The sequence below is a fragment of the Anser brachyrhynchus genome (assembly GCF_964034855.1).
Source record: "Anser brachyrhynchus genome assembly, chromosome: 2".
Classification (NCBI taxonomy): Eukaryota; Metazoa; Chordata; class Aves; order Anseriformes; family Anatidae; genus Anser; species Anser brachyrhynchus.
The window spans coordinates 85,524,425-85,543,413 of record NC_137695.1 but is presented as its reverse complement, the minus strand read 5'-3'; the positions used below and the strand labels follow the sequence as shown (position 1 = coordinate 85,543,413).

Genomic DNA, 18,989 nt, shown 5'->3' with positions numbered 1-18,989 from the left:
GCAGTCACAGGTGTGCTATGCTCAAGGGTCCAGATTAACCAAGCTCAGTGGTGAGAGTGGCTCCAAGTACATGGGGCCTGGGTAAAGTTGCTGCTGTGGACTAATATCCCTCAGGCTGAACAAAGGCATTAACCACGGGATTCTTCCCTCCTTCAGGTCCTGAGGTGTTTTCAGAGATCTCCCTTGTGTGCTGCTGTTTCTTTTCTTTCCCTTGCTTGCTCCGTGCTCCACCTTTCTCTCTCCTTCAGCCCTGTCTCTGCATCACTTGCCCACATCCATGAGCTGTAGGGAATTGACCCGTAGTTGACACAGGGCTTAGCACATCATAAAGGTGCAAGACATTAAATGTATTTCAGTTCCTACTGAAACAGCGGGCTAAGCAGCCGGGAGCTATTCAGTAGCTTCAGAGAGAGGTGTATGGTAAAGCAGAGAGAGGCTCTGCAGAAAGGAGTGTCAGGAGTTCAGCCTGCCCAGGATGCTCCTGGGGACATTGATTATGTGAGCCCTGTGTTCTGCAATCTCTGCAAAAATTACTGTCCTGAAGATGAAGATGAAATTATTTCTCGAGGGAGAGTGTCAACTGCAACAACTGCCCATGGCAGGACAAGGGGGTGTGAAACCAGTCGCTGTTTCCTGCTTGGCTTCGGAGAGAGCAGATTCAGCGGGTGCCAGGCAATGTCAGCATGTTGCTGTCCTTGCTGTGCCTCCATCTCCCCCTCCAGCATAACCGGCTGAGGCAGGCACAGAGCAGGGCTGGGGGAAGGACCTGGGGACAAGTCGGTCTGAGTTAACACCCAGAAGGTGCTACCAGGGCCCCGTGTGCGGGCAGGACCATTGTGCTGCTCCACCCTGAGACACAGGGGTCAGCCAGAGACACAAGCCCTCGGTGTGGGGCAGCTTGTAAACAGCGCAGAGGGGTTAGAAGTGCAATTAGTCTGCGTGACAACTGTGACCACCTTCTGTCACCACCCCGGGCTGGGCCAAATTCCCCTTCCTCCTTCTCTTGCACAAAGCTGGGCCAAGGCACAGGGCCTATAAACATGCCCAGCTGCCCGTCAGCCTGAGGGAAAAACACAAACACAGCCACAGCAACAGGCAGTCCTCTATATGGGCAAGCCCAGGCCATTGGCCGGCATGGCTGGCTGTCAGACAGACCTTGGATGGATCATGAGCAGGGAAATCCAGGACACTGGAGAACAGTTACAGGATTTAGCGGTGGTCAGTTCTCATCTTGCGGTCAACACTGGCACTGACAGCCCAACACAGCTCAAGGAGACTTAAAATTATAGTATGGGTAGCAAGGTACTCTGCAACCCAAGCTACAAGGCGTGGAAAGTATCGAACCGGTTCTTATGATCTCTCTGCCTAAGGCACTTTTCTCTGGTTCACACACCTCCACTCAGGGATGCCAGATGCAGTAAATAAAGGGTAATGACTGAAACTCCATGAGCCATTGCATGTCTTCCCGTCAGGAACCAGCTCTAGGAGCTCTAGAAGCAAGCAGCTGGGCTGCAATCACGGCCAGCCTGCCCCTATGTCAGTAAGGATGAAAGGTAGCAAATTCCCACCATCTGTATCCCCCCGCCATTACCTCTTTCTATTCCTGTGCTCAGAAGGACACTTGTTCAGAGCAGGGTCATATTTTGTGCTTTGTTTGTTTGCGTGCTTGTTTTATCAAAGCTCCGGCCTGCTTTGTCTTTGAAGTGAAAGTCAAAACTCAAGAAAAAGCAGTGTGGGAGGAGGCAGCAACAGGCACTACACAGTCTTTCATCTGCCCTATCATATTCTCTGGCCTGAGATTGCAGAGGACTGGTCCTTCACTAACCTTCCTAAGAAACTTCAGTCACCATCCTAGCAATGACACTTAGCAGGATTTAAGTGGGAGGAGATGGAAGTAAGTGTCAGAGTTGACATGGCAGGTGGCAGAAGGCAGAAGGAAGATTATAGACTGCAAGCTTCTAGAAATGAGACCAGAAGCTTAACTGGAGAGGGCCTGAAGGTTGGATCTCTGCTCTGCCTTTTGCTGCTGGGTCAGCCAGTCTAATAGGATGGCTTTCTTTAGTCTTCCTAAAAGGGGGAGATGGCACTGATGCCACCATCCAGCCTGGTCCTGTCCTCCCTTTTATGTCCTGAGTCCAGCCAGCATCACAACACACTCTGTATGGTTGGGGGCAGCTCTGACCTGTGGTTAGTCCAGGTACTTTGCCAAAGCACTCCCTTCAAGAATCAGCATTTTAATTCCCAGATGATGTGCCTGTGACCTTGTTTGACCACTACTGAGACCTGAGGTCCCGTATGTGCCTGTGCTTTCACATCTCTGGTCTGGTCTACTGAACAGCTTCCACTTCTTCCTGCCAACACTTTCTAACCAGAAGGATTGTTGTGACCAAGGGATCTGCTGGTTAAGAATCCAGGCTCAACCCATCATCCTGCCCTTGCAACACAAAGGTGTTGTCCCTGGCCTCTCCTGCGCCATGCAGGCTTTGTATCATAGTCTCTAGGCTGCTCCTGAGCACGACTATTCAGGTGCCATATAGAGCATGTGCTGGTGGAGGAGAGGGGGCAGAATGTCTCATGAGGTGTACAAGAAGATCGGGAAATGCAGACCATGAGTCCTACTGAGAGCCATGGGATGCATACATGGGGGCACTAGGGCCTGGGTTCACACTTGTCCCGCAGTCACCACAGCCAGAGCTCACATAGCGCAGCGAGCTCCGTAATAGCCCAATTTATCTCTTCATTCCATCCCGGAGAGGAGTGAGGTACCAGGTCTTTCCCTCCCCTTTTGCAGCCACCTGATGCCTCTTTGGGGACGACACCGGATCCGCCCCATACCTTGTGCCTACATGAGCTGAAGCGTTGCCCTTTACGCGCTGGGCGGCTGGCCAGCCTTGCTGCCGCGAGCGGCAGAGCGTGCAGAGGGCCGGCGTGTCTGCACGCAGCTCCGTTCGTTCCATTCAGCCTCTCCCAGCAGCTGCTGCGGGGGTGATGGGACCAGCAGATCTTCTTTCAGACCCCCTGGGGGTAGGCTTCAACAGGTCTGTTTATTCATTGATTTAAGAAATCCAGATGCAATTATGGGTAAGCCACTGAGAAAAGGAGCTGGGCACTTTGCTCAGGGCCTGGCTTTGGCTGCTGTCGTCGCTGCTGTGCTCACTGTAATCCTGCCCACACCACCATCAAGTGCATGGTGCAGGCACACTGTGGATTTCATCACTAAGCTGTATACTGCACAGCTTTCTGGCAGCTGAGACCCCTTCCATAAAAATTGCGAGACTGACAACAGAGACAGGCAAACAGTCCTGGTCATTGCCACTGGACACTGCAAAACAACATCTGCCGCATCACCTTTGTCACCACACCTTGATCCTCATCAGCATGATTGGCTCCTGCAACAAACAGCCTTGGTACTGATGGAATTGGACAGCTTGACTTGTTGCCCAAAGATGTCAGTGTTTCACCAGCTTAGGTTTGCTTTTATATGCAATCAAATCTAAAACCTTGCTCATCCTTTTTCATCAAGCCAATTTTGCACTTTGTGCCCAGCTCTGCAGAGACCACCGCCTGCAATACTGAGCAGGTCCAAAGCAAAGATACTGGAAGTCCTACACATCTCCAAGTGCAACACTGAATGTCTTTGAAATGAAAAATGTTGCAGAATCACAGAACAACTGATGCTGGACAGGGCCTCTGGAGATTGCCTAGTCCATCTTCCTGCTCAAAATAGGGTCAGCTACAGCAGGTTGACCAGGACCTTGTCCAATCAGGTTTTGAATGTCTCCAGAGATGGAGACATCACAATCTCTCTGTCCCAGTGCTTAACCACCCTCACTGTAAATCCATTTTTTTCTCATGTTTAAACAAATTTTCCCGTTTTTCAATTTGTGTTCATTGCCTCTTGTCCCAGTACCCAATAAGATTCTGACGATGATTTTTTTGCACCTTCCCATTGGATATTTATAAGCATCAATAGAAGTTCATAAACACAAAGGTGTCCTTCTATAAGTATGTTTTTTATTCCTTTGTGCTCCTTCTGGAACACATTTCTTCTACCTCTGAGATAATGTATTTTGTTTGAATACACCCATCCTATTAATTTATCCAGACCTCTTTGAATCGCCTGTTCCTGTTGCTGTTTATCAGCCTATTCATGTTTCTGCCATCTGAAAGTTTTTATCTCCAGTGGTTTTGTATATACCTTCAAATCATTGATGGAAATACCGATCAGTTTTTATTCTGCTATTGATCCCTGCAGAAACCAACCGAAATAATCAAACAGCATTCCCAACTGACAATCATTTCTTCTATCCATTGCAAGCTCTCAATTCACTTAATATATGCTTTATTGACTTTGCATAGTGCACCTTCTTACTCAATACAATGTGCTATAATTTTATTTATATCAATAGGTCATTCCTCAGAAAAAGAATTATACCAGAAGACTATGAATTTACTTGATCAATCATGACTTTATCAAACCCGATTATCAAATAGAACACCGAGGGTCACATTCCACAAAGCCATATTCTTGTTCATTAATTCTCTATTAATAAGCACCTGTATTGGATTTTCTGTTGTTTTTCACTGCAAATGCATTAACCTATACTTGGCCTATAGATCCCTTGGTCTCAGTGCATCTCCTTTTTAAATACAGGAAATCCACTGGTACTTCTACCCTTTTATGCTATTCCTACAAAAATCAAAGAGTAATTAGAGACAAATCTCTGTGGGCCAGAGTTGAGTATTATTCATTATTTTCTGGGATAATGAAGGACTCAGAAATGGAAGCAGACAGCAGAAACACAGCAGAAAACTGTATCTTGAAGACAGCAGAAAACTGTATCTTGAAGGCGAGCACTGTGGTGATTGATAATGTAGAGCTGGGAGTTGGAAGGAAGACGCAAGGAATGTGTAATGTAGGGAGCAGAAAAAGGACAAAATAGTATGGTGGCAATGTTGCTGAGAGAAGAACAAGAGAAATGGGTTTATCAGGTGATGAGTGGTAGAAAAGGAACGTTAGCGTGGAAGCTAAGTAGGAGTAAAATTCCAGTGAGTGAGAAGAACCTGGAGAAAAAAAAAGCTGGAGGTTGAGAATTACAGAAGAGCGTGTGGAGAAAGGGACATGAGGCAAAAGACAAAATGAGATGGTAGAAAGTGTGGTGCTGGAACAATGCATTTTTTGAAATTTACATAGTCACTGAGAATGGAAACTGAGCTGGGGATATTTCTAGCAATGGCACTGTGCTGAGAGCTGGAAGGGATTACCAACAGTAATTGCCTGAGGACTGGAAAGGTGTAGGAATGTAAGAAGAGCTTCTAATCCCTAATTCTCCCGTTGCTACCCTTTTCCAGGATTAAAATGTATGCCTAGAAGGACATTTGGAGATTAGGCAAGGAGTGTTGCCGGAGGGAGGGGAGGGATTAAAGTGGTGATGAGAAATGGGAGAAGGAAGGTCTACAGTGTTATGCAGGCATCTAAAAGCACATAGAGGACATTGCCTTAGGTCCCGAAGGCAGTACAAGGGAAATGTGCTTGGTTGGAACTGGATAGTTTTGGAAATGGTTCCTTGGGACTGAAAGATTCAGGATAGGAAGAGGGAAGAAGTGGTAGTGGAGGCTGGTACAGAGAGGGGCTGGCTCTGTGAGGAGGGAGTGGTCAGTCTGAAGGAAGATTAGGAGTGAGAGCAAGGCAACAGTGTAGGACTGCTAAGGGGTATCACCAGGGGAATATAGCTAGGGTTATTCTTATGAATAAATTAAAGTGGCCTGTGGTTACAGCTCCTCTGTTAGCCTTTCCCAGTGATGCCCAGGCCTCACAGCACTGCTGTATTCTCAGCTGAATCATATATGTAGATGTTCATGGCAGTGAAGTCACCTTTCTAATTGCACTTAGGACACTCGAGAGAGAGAGGTGAATTGTGCTTTATCAAGGATGACAGTGTTTGCAAAAGGCCATTTTCCTGAGGGAAAGGAGCTAGAGAGAAACTGAACTGACATTGGGACTCCTGCTGTTAACAGCCCACCATCCAGAAAAGCCCACCTGTCACCTGGTCCACAACACAAGCAAATGCAAAGAAATGCATGACCTGTGGTTTCCTGTGGCTCTGTCCCTTTGATGAGGGAGGCTATTCAGAGGGAAACTCCTACTGAGTTGCCAATCTATGTGATTGGCATTAGGTATCATTTCAAGAAGAAAAGAAAGTAGATGAAGAGAAGCCCAAGAAGTTGCGGTCACTGTAGACTAAACAGGACAAACTTCAGAGACAGTAAGGGGAGCAGGCAGCAAAGACATCCTTATGTTAGAGATAAGCCTTATGTCTAACTCTGCTGACAGGAAAATCCTCAAATGGTTTGTGCAGGAACCCATGATAGTTATCTGTATGCTGACAGATGTGCAGAGGGAATTTGAGCGGCAAAGATGAGGCCAAACCAGAGCTAGCTATGTTTTAGAGCTCCAGAGGCAAGGCACAGATCAACATTGCCACAGTCCTCACACACACCTGGCTCCCCTCCACCCTTTTCCTGTGCTTTTTTCCTCACAGCACCCCATGAACATCCTGCCGTATCCACTTGCTTCTTCCAAGTTGAGGCTGAGGTCCCTCAGCTGGTCCTCCAACACCCCACCTCAGTGACTTCCACCACCTTCACAGCACCATTATGAGTCCCCAGATACTGTCCCCAGTGACATGCTGGGGGATCCCAGCACCTCAACCCCACCTGTCTGAAGCCAACCTTTAAAGGACCTGGTGCAGGCCCAGGCAGCATGGAGAGGCCCCTGCTTTGAGATGGCCAAAGGCTTTGTCATGCCCATGCTCTTCCACAGCAAACAGCCCCCATTTTATTATGACAGAAAAAGAGCCACATACAGAAACACAAAGATAGATAAATATCTTGCTCTATTTCAAGGACAAGACAGGTGCTGCGGCCCCTAGACACCACCCCTGAGAGACCAGGAAGAAAGTGTGTGCTTCACTCAAGGACCACCACTTGCAAGAGAAAGGAGATATTTTCAAGTCCCAGGGAAGTACAAGGAGGTGGCACTGGGCAGTGCTGAGCAGTGCTGGTGAGGACCATCATATGGCGAAGGAGCTCAGCTCCATGGTGGCATGGACGGTGCTGTGGAGAAGTTGCTCTCGGGGTTAACATGGTCTCTCACAGCTGCTCTGCTGGAGGCCCACCTTGATGCCTCCAACCCTGAAGCTCCTTGCAGGGTGAGACTTGCCTTCCCTCCCCCATGGAGAGCAGGCTTTAGGGCTTCACAGCAGCCCCCTCACTGCACCCGTCCTCCAGCCGCCAGGGGCAATCAACATAGCGCAGAGCCCCACCAACAGGGCCACGCTTGGCAGGATCTAGGGCCAGCAGGCTCCGCAACATGAGGGCAGCCTCCGCTGTCAGGCGTTTCCAGTGGCGAGGCAGGTTCTCCTCCAGGCCCGTCTCCTGCCAGAGCATGAAGTCCTCAAAGAAAGGGTCGTCGGGCAGGCTTTGCTCCCAGGGGAAGTAGCCAGTCAGCAGGCAGAACAGCAGCACGCCAAAGGCCCAGGCATCCAAGCTGGTGTCGATGGGCACCCCCTGGGCATCAGTGGTGTTGCTCAGCTCAGGGGCGGTGTAGGGGATTACCCCAGCCACCAGCTTGAGCTTGGTACCCTTGGGCCGTGTAAGCCCGAAGTCAGTCAGTTTGATGCGCCGGCACTCAGGATCAAAGAGCAGCACGTTCTCAGGCTTGACGTCACGGTACACGAGCCCCCGGCTGTGGATGAACTCCAGCGCACTCACAAGCTGCTTGGCACACTGCTTGGCAGCCGGTTCAGGGATCCCATCCTGCATGGGGAGAGAGACAAGCAATGCTGCACCCTCATGGCATCTTGGCAGCCCTACCAAGGTGGTGGGCTCCCATCTTTACTCTGCATTAGGGAAAGTCTTTGAGTTTCTGGTCTTGTAAGCTCAAATCTTGTTCAAATCTGTAGACCCCAGAGGTGGGAGACCCATATGCCATTGACTCCTCTCTCCCTCTGACCCAGCCAGTCTGCACAGAGGCCAAACACTGCAGTCCCAATCCCCACGCCTTTGTAGCAGCACTCACCCGGGGTTTGATGATAGAGATGAGGTCTTTGTGCAGCGCTGGTTCATAGAGGAAACCATAGTACTGGCTGGATTCAATTGCAATTCCAAACATGCTAATTATAGCAGGGTGGGTGGCAAGGGAGAGTGCCACGCAGTACTCATAGAGGAAGGTGTGCAGCTTGGTACTAGCTTTGGGCAGCAATTTGAGAGCCATTGGTGTCCCTGGGAATTGGAAGAATGGGTTAGACCCTGCTGAAAGTCACTCACACCAAGACCAGACAGACAGAGCACAGGGCAGCCATGGCTGTTGAAATTCACAGCCACAGGGAGGTCTCTGGCCGAAAATTTTGTGTGGAGGTATGTCATACTGATACCAGATATGAAAACAGACACTGCTACTTGTGTGAGTTTTGAGCTAGTCAGTGCGTGCCATGGGAACACTGAGTAGAGGAGGGGAAATTCAAGCTACACAGGCTCATCAGTCAGACCTGAGACTGCTGGAGGAGGCACCATCAGTGCCCTGAGGGCACATATAGGCCTTAATGACCTTGACCAGCTCTACCTTGGACATCCATCCCCACCCCTGTCCATGGGCCCAGAGGCCCCATTTAAGCTCAAGCCCGAGGCTTCATTCCTTGTCTACACTGTGTTGTAGGAATGCTGGTTTCCAGCTATATGACATCCATGCCCGTGCATGGCCATGAACGCTGTTGATCTTGACTGGTGGATTGACTTCCCAGCTTGACTTTGGACCTACCTCATCACCTCAATTTTGCTTGTTGCTCTGGCCTGTCCCCCTGTCCTGACCTACTCCCTGGTTGGGGTCAATGGGATTGTCCCTGGCTCGAAGGCCCCTGCCCTGCTGGTTCCTCTGGGCACCCCCTGCCACTCCTGGCACCCAGCCCCAGGGAACCACTAGCCCACACGGTGTTCTAGCAAGTGGAAAGGAGATGAGGCACAACAGCTCATAGGGTGCAGTCAGTTCCTTACCTCTCTGCCTGTGGGTCACTAGCACCACGTGGCCATACTTGCCCCTGCCCAGCTCCCGAATAACCTCATAGTGCTCAGCCACCTCGGTGCGCACCAGGCTCTGAGCTGTGATCTCCAGGAGCTCATCTAGCACGGTTGGTGCTGCCGTCACTGCCGCTGTTGCATCTGAGCTCTCAGCCATTGCTGAACACTGCAGAAACACCACAGCCTAGGTCAGGAACAGCACACCATGCACAGAGCAAAAACAGATCAGACATGCCACAAACCATGCCATGGCCAGGGATATTTCTGCCACATGGAGCATCATCTGTGCTGGGGTTGAGTCTGTGCTTTTATACAGTGCACTTCTGGGCAAAGCCCCTCATTATACACAAGGTCCTTGTACTGAAGGGAAGCTCCCCTTGCTCAGCTCCCTAATCCTTTCCGGCCTCTAGCTAGGTGTTCATCTCTCTCTAATTGTAGGCCTTGGAACCTCTCCTTTCAAAGACCCAGATGTGTCTGTGTCTGTATTAAAGCTTGTCCTTCCAGGCCTCTTCTTAATCTACAGTCAACAGTGTTCAGCAACAAGCAAAACATGAACAGCGCCCCAGACTGTGAAGCGTGGCCCAGCTCTCTTGCCTTTCTTAGCCTACTGCAGAGAGGCCATGTCTCCCAACAGAGAAACCTGTCCCTAGCACTTACTGAAGAAAGTCTTTAAGGTAGCAGCATGGACAGACTCACCCTTAGGCAGAGGCACAACTAGTGCATGACAAAAAGGGGATTGCCAGTCAGTATGGTATGCACTGAGCAGGCCAAAGGAAGCTCAGTACCTCCCATGCTGACCTTTCTGACCCAAAGTCACTCATCTGTGTGGCCAAGAAACAGGCAGGAAGGAAGCTTGGATGTCAGTGGCATTTTGTGCTAGACCCAGCTGCTTCAGACCCATTTCAGAGAAATGCTTTTCTCAGTCCCCCTAGCATGGTGCAAGGAAGCATTTTAAAGCATCTGTGGCAGGACTCTTCCCCTGTGCATCCTCTGCTACTCCCCTGTGCGCTGAACACAGGTGCTCAGTCAACCTGGGCCTGGGAAACACTCCTGGCTTCAGGGCAAGGTCACAGAACCACAGAAACACAGGATGGCTGAGGTCAGAAGGGATCTCTGGAGATCACCGAGTGCAACCTCCTGTCAGCAAGAGCAGGTTGATCAGGACTGAGTCCAAGTGGGTTTTGAATATCTCCAAGGATGGAGACACCACAGCTGCTCTGGGCAACTTGTTCCAGTGTTCAATCACCTTTATGGCTAAAAAGATTTCCCTGAGGCAAAATAAAAATTCTGTTTGTGCCCACTGCCGCTTGTCCCGTTACTCAATACCACTGAGAAGACTCTGGCTGCATCTTTTTTATACCCTCTCATATATATAAATACCACCAGGTATTTATATACATTTATATGGTAATCCTTTTGAGGCTAAACAGTCCCAGCTCTCTGTGAGTCTCTCCATCCGAGAGATGGTCCTGTTCCTTAATCACCTTTGTGGCCCTTTGACAGACTCTCTCCAGTATGTCCATGTCACTCATTTGCTGTGGAGCCCAAAACTGGACATAGCACTGCTGATGTGTCCTCACCAGTGCTGTGCAGAGGGAAAGGATCACCCCTCCTGAGTTGTTGGCAATACTTTGCCTAATGCAGCCCAGGGTGCAACTCAAGAGCCTGAGGGTTGTAGCATTCTTGGGCCTCTCAGTGTGCCGTAAGACAGAGCTGTGGTGTAAAATCAGTGCTCACTTCTGCAACTACAAATTCAAAATCTCTTCCCATGTAACATTTTGACTGACATGACACTTTTAGGGGAGGGAATAGGACCTCAAGTGGCTATAAAGGCAGATAGCATCCCAGGAATATGAGTGGGAGCAGAAAAATGAAGTCATTTCCCTTAGGTTTCACATTGCTCTACCTGAGACTATTGCAGTTCCTTCACCTTACAGCCCCCACTGCTGCTAAAGCTGGTCAGTCTGTACAATCCAGTATTGTAGCAACAGAATTATTTAAATCTAGGAAAACTGCAAAAATGCTGCATTTTTACAGGAGCGTAGGGCTGCTTGTGGGAGAGTTCCCCTTCTTTTCTCTTCTCTTCTTGCCTAGATTGTATTGCTAAACTTATCCAATTCCAAAGCACCGAGTAACTGGCCCTGGTTTTCTGAAAAGGCGTTAGCTTGGTGTGAGAGCCAACAGCAGCCAAAGTTAGCACAGTCCATAGGGAATTCAGCACTGAACAAATGTGTGCCTGGGAGCGGACAAATGAAGGGTGGGGAGACACTCACAGTGAAAGTCAGTCTGGAAAGTATTTTAGAGATTTTGCTTTGATGTCCTCCTGTTTGCTGTTCAAACACAACAGCCTGCAAAACCGCACACAGCAAGGGCACTGCAGAACCTGCATATGGATCCACTTTGACACTGACATTTGCAAACTGCTGTTGTCATATTTAGGCATTAAACAGAATAGCTGAAAAAGCCTTTTAAAGAGTCCTATCTAGGAATATAGAGAACAACTTGAAGTGTAATAGACCTTTGAAAAACAGACCTCCCCATGATATTAGATAGGCTAAAGTCACACTATCTACGGAACAAAAGGAAAGATGTCAGCTTGCCTTGTGCTGAATATGTTAGATTTGTATTTGTGATAAAATATAAAAAGAAGATCTGTAAGACAGTAATTCTCCTATATCAAATTCATGGTCTTATACAACTTCTTGTCAGCAAATGGTTCACGATGTTCTCAGATAACTTAATTTCTCCAACTTGACTTAGATAAAATTTCTTTCCTTGTAGGCTGGACACCTGTTGGTGCCATCTAACCCAAAGGCTGGAATCTTATCATTGCATCCACCTAATGAATCATTCAATGGTGATATAATTTTCAAGCACCTATATATTCATTAATCTGCTTTTATTAGTATTGAATTACTTAATATATGATTAATCTATTCTATATATTACATGATTCATTAATTGTCTCCTATTTACTGTGCGAAAAATTGCTTTTGTGAGTGGGAAGATATGCTTCTCTGTATATTCTTGGTTCTCACTCCAGCTCAACTGGAGTCAACTCATTTCAGTCCATTAACTTTTGCAAGAAAAATAACCAAAAAAACTCTTGTGTCTTTCCATCTCACTTTTCAGGTGAACTGCAATATAGATGGCAAGCATCCTTACCTTGCATGGTCCACTGGCATGGAAATGAAGATTGTCCAGGTACAGAGAAGAGAATCAAAGTGAAATAGACACCTTAGAAAAATAGATCAGCCAGCGAATATGGGTAGCATGTCTTGAGGGACAATGACAATCCTGTCTGTCTGACCAGGGCTCCATACAAAGGAAGCCTAAGCTGCAGTCACTCCAGAACAGTTTGCAGGTTTTGGCCCTTTCTTCCCCTGAACACCAACATGAAGTAAAACATTTAGCTAGGAAGTTATGTGAGGGCTACATTTGGGCCACCACTGAGTGGAGTGTGCCTGAGTGCTCTGCACCTACTTTTGTTACCTTTTGGAGTGCCATTTGCCCTTTGCAGAGTGACCAGCATTGGGAAGGACGCCTTCAGAGCCCTGGCCAAGATGCACTCACCATTTGGCTGTGCTGTATTGAAGGCAGTAGGCAGGGTCCTTTTCAAAACTGTTCTTTCCTCCACTGTCCTTCCCTGCTTGAGATCCTGATTCCAGGCTGTCAGCGTGTGAGAAATCCTAGCTCCCCAAAGAGTCTGCAATTCCAGCAGCAAGAAATACACACGCTGTCCACCATGAGGAGATGCTCCCCAAACTCCTGAGGAGCTGAGGAGGAGTTAGCCGATGGCGATAAAGTGTCTAAGTCTAGATAATGTTATTTAGCTTCTTCAGCCAAAATAATTACTATATTTTGTCAGGAAAAGCACTTCATACATGTCAAGAGCCAAAGACCGTGTAATCTCACTGTAACAGAACAAGCACTGTGATCACAGAATCACAGAATTGTTTAGGCTGGAAAGGACCTCTTGAGATCATCTAGTCCAATTCCCCTTCTCAAGCAGGGGCAGCTGGGACAAGTTTTCTGTGAAGGTGTCCAGTCAGGTTTTGAGTATCTCCAAAGATGGAAACTCCAGAACCTCTCTGGGCAACCTGTCACACTGTTTGATCACCCTCACAGCAAAACAAAATAAAACGAAACAAAAACCTCCAACACCACAACTGTTTTACTGTGTTCAGGTGGAATTCCTCATGTTTTAATTTGTGCACACTGTCTCTTGTCCTGTAAATGGGCTCTAATGAGAAGAGTCTGGATCCATCATCACTGCCTCCCATCAGGTATTTATGCACATTAATAAGATCCCCTCTGAGACTTCTCTCTTCCACACTGGAGAGCCTCAGCTTTCTCAGCCTCTCCTCATAGCAAAGATGCTCCATTAAAAACATCTCTGAGCATACAGCATGAAGGGACCTTTTTCTAGTCTGACCTTCTACAGAGTATTAACCCAAACCAAATAACCAACAACGGCATTTGGGGCACCTCTTACCAAAAATCATACAGGCTTGGTACAAAGGCAAACTCTGGTCGACTATAAAAGCCAGTGTTAGTTTTATGTATTTATGTGATATCCTAATATGAATTTACCTCCCTGCTGCTGTTCATCTAGAGAAAAGACTTTTCTAGTGCTCTAAGTTTCTTCTGACTGTTGCAGGGTTTATAGGCATCATGGTCAGAGATATGACTACAGAATACAAAGACATATTTAATCTACTTAGATTGAGTAAAATTAGCAGGGTGCAGCCTGATACTCAGCCTCTGTATTTAACCAACACCTTACTTGGGCTTTCCCAACCATCTGGCACACTGCGCTTCTGTAATGTCCACATTAGCTAGTTTAAAAGCAGGCAGGATGTTTCCAGAGATTGTAATTACATTTTGAATTTTTAATAAATATCATCATGCTGTCAGATCAAGATACCTCTAAGTCTTCTTACTGGTTAAACATCTTGCAATAACCTTCTGTCGAATTCTCAAACAAAGACCTTTTTTCCAACACATCTCTTTCAGGGTGTTGCCTGCCTTGTTTCTACCTGAATACTTTTCCACTGCCCTTAATGCAGCACATTTTGCTTGAATGGACTTAGCATATCAAGTAATTCAGATCACTCAGGCCCTCTGTTGTTATCAAACCACCACGTTTCCGTTTCAGGGTTGTGTAAGGACCTGACCTGCAGGGATTTTTCCATTAACAACTAAATCTTTGGTGGAGGTTCTGAACCATTCTCAGCCTCATATTTGTTTATACAGCACCTGCTGGAAACATCCTATCCAGTGAACATTCTCTAAAAAATATCTGTACAAATTCATTCTGGCATTAATCAAAATCAGTAAGTCACACTGTTTGTAATGGATTTAAGAACAGGCAAAGTTGAAAGACTCAGTATAGTGGAAATCATCATGTTTTAGTGGTGCCCTCATGCTGCACAATTAATTTCATTAAATCTTGACTCATTTCTAGGACATTTACTTTTATCAATGATCTAGAAGAAAGCACTGAAATCATGAGAAAATGTTTGCAAGTGACACAAAAATGGGACCAGGTAATCAATACATTGCTCGACAAAAATAGTACATGCAAACACACATATAAAAAAGGTTATAAATGACCAAAGAAGATAGAAGTTTTGCCCGGCATTGAGGAAAGAAAAAAGTTAAATGTCACGGTAGTCAGATTGTTCTAAGTTCTTTCTGCAGCTTTGTAAATAGAATGTGAATAGAACAGCGCTGTGAAAACCCAGAAATGTAGATCTGGTATACCCTCACTTCCTTGGTAGGCCTTAATGTGTTGGAAGATGTAGAATTGCATTAGAAATAGACGGCAGTGATACAGATATACATATCAATGGTACAGACACAAGTCCAAGAGAATAACGCATGGGAGTTACTAATGCTGAAGATTCAACCTTTCCATTCACTCTGATAAAGAGAACATCCACAAACAATCAGATGCACAAAACATCAGCCACAAGAGACAAACTAGAATTTTACAGATGTTAAATTGAAAAATAATCTTCACTCTAAACCAAAAAAAGAACAAAACAAACAAACAAAACCAACAACAATAACAAAACGGATATAGCCATTCAGCCTTACTCGTATTAGTTACAACAGAAGGTAGCTAGATTTGTATTAGTTACAATAAAAGAAGATACCTGTTGTGAGACAATATGCCTCTTGCACTGAGCTTTAGTTTCTGGAGAGGTTTCTACACACAGATGCCTCGAGACAGCCTGAAACTTAATCTCTGAAAATCAGCTGAGTTAGGAAAGCTGTATTTCTAAAGTGCTGGCCACCTGCTAATGACTTCTGCACTGGAACTGGGAATATTGTGCACCAAAGGCCTTTGTGTTTTCATTAGAAACGCATTCCTTTGGTTTGCTCTGCTTTGCATTATTCTTTATCTACTTTTTTATGGTGCTTTTTCTTTTTCTTATTCTTTTCTTTTTTATATATATATTTTTTTGGAATGTCTAAAACCTACTGATGTGAAAGCCTGGTTTCTCTAGGGTAAATTTCCTGAACCATTTTGGAGGCAAGCTGATGTCTGAGGATCAACAGACTTAGCTATCGGATGCTTGCTATCTTTTTAATGGCACTGGTGAGACCACAGTTCAGCAGACTAGCACTGGTGTCCACAGTTTGACTGAAAAAAAGACCAGAGAAAAGCCATGAAAAGAACCATGAAAACGCTAAAACGGCTGAAGGGAAATTTCCAGGGCAGCACTCTTTTTTTTTTTCACTTATTAAATAGATAGTGAGAAAGTGACTCTATCTGATTTTATGATCTGTGCATACCTTCATAGGTACTAGAAATTCACTGAAGAGGCTCTCCCACTAAGTCAAAGCATTATAACAAAACCTGAAAGCTGAAATGAGTCAATTTCAGACCTCAGATGTGATGCAGATTTTATAAAGAAGGATATTTACCCCTAAAAACCTCATCAAACAATATGGAAGAATATTCCTCCATCTTTGGGACTTTTAACCCAAGAATGTGGATTTTTTTTCCCTATAAGGTACACTCTAGCACAGACCATGTTTAGCACAGGCAAGAGACCAGAGCATATTAGCACAGTGGCTGTTTCTGGCCTTTTTACTGATAGATTTACGAGCTGCTTTCTATAACAGGTCCTCAAGTTAGTACGTAATCTCACCGAGGAGAACAGCCTGGCTATCTCCTCCTCAGCACTGCACAGTGCTCTCCTCAGGCAGGAACACCCTCTAGGCTCCCCACGGGCAGCCCCGTGAGACTCTCCCAGGAAGCAGTAAACCACAGCCACGGTCAGAAATCAACAGCCATCTCGCTGGGACCAAGCCACATCGTGCTCTCCTCCCAACCAACGCGCCGGTACCGCCGCACCGTCCCACCAGGCACAACCGCTGAGCGATCCCCCGTATGTAGAGCAGCGTTTTGGGGCAGAGACACCCAAGGAGCTCACCACCACCAAGACCATGCTGGGCTCCAAAGATGGGGAATTGGGGCACTCCACCTTGTGCCGGCATGCGAAGCCGGAGGCTGGTTGGTGAGGGGTGCCTGGCTGCGCCCCTTCACCTGCCCACCCAGTCGGTGTCATCCTGCCACGACTGCACCCTCTCTTCCCACACACCCTCTCCGTCCGTCCCAAGCCTCTCACCTTCTCCAGCAGCGCAGGACAGACAGCCGTGGACAGCCTCGCCTCAGCCGCCTCCGCTGCCTCTGGGCTGTGCCGAGCAGCCGGAGGGGCTGCCAGGCATTACAGGGCTGAGCGTGACGCTCCGCCCCTTCCCCAGCCTCTGGTCCAGGGGGCACACCGCCCCGGGGCTGAAGGTGACCGCGGGGGGAGGAAAAAAGGGGTCCGGGGGGAAGAAGGGGGTCACCCATCAGCCGCCTTCGTGGAGGGGGAAGTGTCGCAGGGATTGGGGTGGAGTTGTTGTTTCTGCTCTAGCCGGGCCATCACGAGCCCCAGGGATCCTTCAGCAGATCCACCCTTTCCAGACCATCCCTACAGCTTGGGCTGACCCTGCAGATGTGGGAGAAAAGCTGTTCCTCCGTTTGGTGCACGGTCCTTGGTCTGGGGCCGTGTGCCACGTCACAGTACGGCCGTGATGGCAGGGCTGAGGGCCGCTGTGGGCTGCCAGCAATTTCTCTTGGCCACCAAAGGGACAGAGACATTTTGGTTTCAATTGCTTCTGCCAGTGAGCATCGGAGACTAGGTGCAAACTGAAACTGGCTCAAGGTCATGTCACGGGGGCAGAGGTGAAAGACAAAGTCTAATGCAGGAGGTACTAATGCATAGGTACTCTGGGTCACCAGCACAGGACTGAACCTTACTGCCTGCTCTCTGAAGGTGGAGGGGTTTCACCAACGGCTTGTCACTCAGGGCTCTGGCCAGCACAGCGGCAGCAAGGAGAGATACACTGGGCTGCCATCACAGACCTGCAAACAGCAAGTCTGCTGCCACCCAGAAATGGTGCAAGAAATTAGAGGTAAGAGCAGTAGCATAGTCAGGCTTCCAGCTGTCCCTGTGCTTCTGGACAAGAAGGCGGGGAGTGAGGTTGTGGTGCTGATGACCTAAAGGTCTTGTGCCATTCAAGGCTGCCCCTTCACACTTGTGCTTGAAGGATGCCCCAGTGATTAGGAAAGGCCTTCGATGTGCAAAGTTCCTACTTGCAGAACATTACAGTTGGGCTGGTGAGAGTGTACAGGAGAAGCCTATCCAATATCCAAGGATTCAGCTCTGGGATAAATGGTATGGTGTAACCATAGCTCCCCAGGAACATGGCTTCTGGCCGTGTGGGGGTCAGAAAGGGTGAGACTATTGCCTGTACTTGAGACACAACTCAGCAGTTGAATTGAGAAGTGTCCCTGGGGACTTGCGTGAAGTCACAGTTACAAGGCAACTCTGGGAAAGGAACCCAGGTGCCCTGACTCCACAGTTCCTCTCTCCTCCACTCCAGTCACTAATTTGAACCTGCTTCCAAATCTAGGATCTGAATACAGCAGTTTTCCAGTCTTCGTCATTTTCCAGCTCTTTTTTTCCTTTATTTCCAGGTTTCCATTTTTATTTATTTCATTCCTACTGAGATTAGGAGCTGCTGAGTGGTTTGGCTCGTAGAAGAGACCTCTTTCACAGACTTACCTGGAGCTCACTCGCTGTGCAGCAATTTGTTTGAGGGCTTGGCCCTTACCTGCAGTTCCTCTGACATTTGTACATCTGCAGGACTTGTCATGCATTCCCACAACATGGAAAATATCACATACGGTGTACAACCTGTGTGACACTCCCGGCTCTCTGTTCCTGAGGACTGGGCACAGAGCAGCTGTTGGAGGTCCTAGGGCCTGCTGTCTTACTAATGAAGTCAGTACTTGGGCATTTCAGGATCTCTGTTAATTTTACTCCTACACCTATCTCACCTATGCTGCACACATTTTGTCCCACTGGCCACCAAGATATAGGACAAAGTCAACAGAGACAGAGCTGTAAATATAATGTAACCAAGAATGCCTTTGTCTTTCCGAAAGTTTGTCCCTGCTATGGACTTTAGAATACCAGTACTTGAGTTTTGTTCAGACCTTTTCAGAACCAGCTTAGTGCCTGATGCTGGAGTGGGAATAGCTCTTTGATTTTCCCCATTGCCTTCCCACATCTTCTTCTATTAATAAATGTCTGAGCTACAGACACTTCACTGCCCTCCAGCCCCAGCAGGCAGGCAGACAAACCAATCTGCAGGGTGCTACAAGGTGGGGGCTGCCTCCTGGACAGGGAGCTGGGGCCCTGAGCTCTCCTCGGCACAGGCAGGGTGCTCGGAGGAGTCCACCAGCTGCACAGACCATTTGTGCTCTGAGGTCATTCAGTGCTACCCCATCGCTGAGGAATCTGCTGGCTGCCTTCCTGGCAGCGCGGTGCAATGTCCCACCTCGCCTG

The 18,989-nt window shown here is 47.7% G+C and overlaps 1 protein-coding gene across 2 annotated transcripts; it reads right to left on the bottom strand.

Annotated features, from left to right (window-relative positions):
* Window positions 1-6,815: 6,815 nt before the first annotated feature.
* LOC308191275 (serine/threonine-protein kinase SBK2-like) lies at window positions 6,816-18,015 on the bottom strand. 2 transcript variants are annotated; one of them, XM_080583566.1, is made up of 4 exons: window positions 16,719-18,015; window positions 9,052-9,241; window positions 8,081-8,283; window positions 6,816-7,818 (listed from the first exon to the last, which is right to left on the bottom strand). In XM_080583566.1, the coding sequence occupies exons 2-4, from the start codon at window positions 9,230-9,232 to the stop codon at window positions 7,249-7,251; spliced, it is 954 nt and encodes a 317-aa protein (XP_080439692.1). In that variant the 5' UTR covers window positions 9,233-9,241; window positions 16,719-18,015; the 3' UTR covers window positions 6,816-7,248. The 2 variants fall into 2 exon arrangements, with proteins under 2 accessions (XP_080439692.1, XP_080439693.1); XM_080583567.1 differs by lacking the exon at window positions 9,052-9,241.
* Window positions 18,016-18,989: the final 974 nt, after the last annotated feature.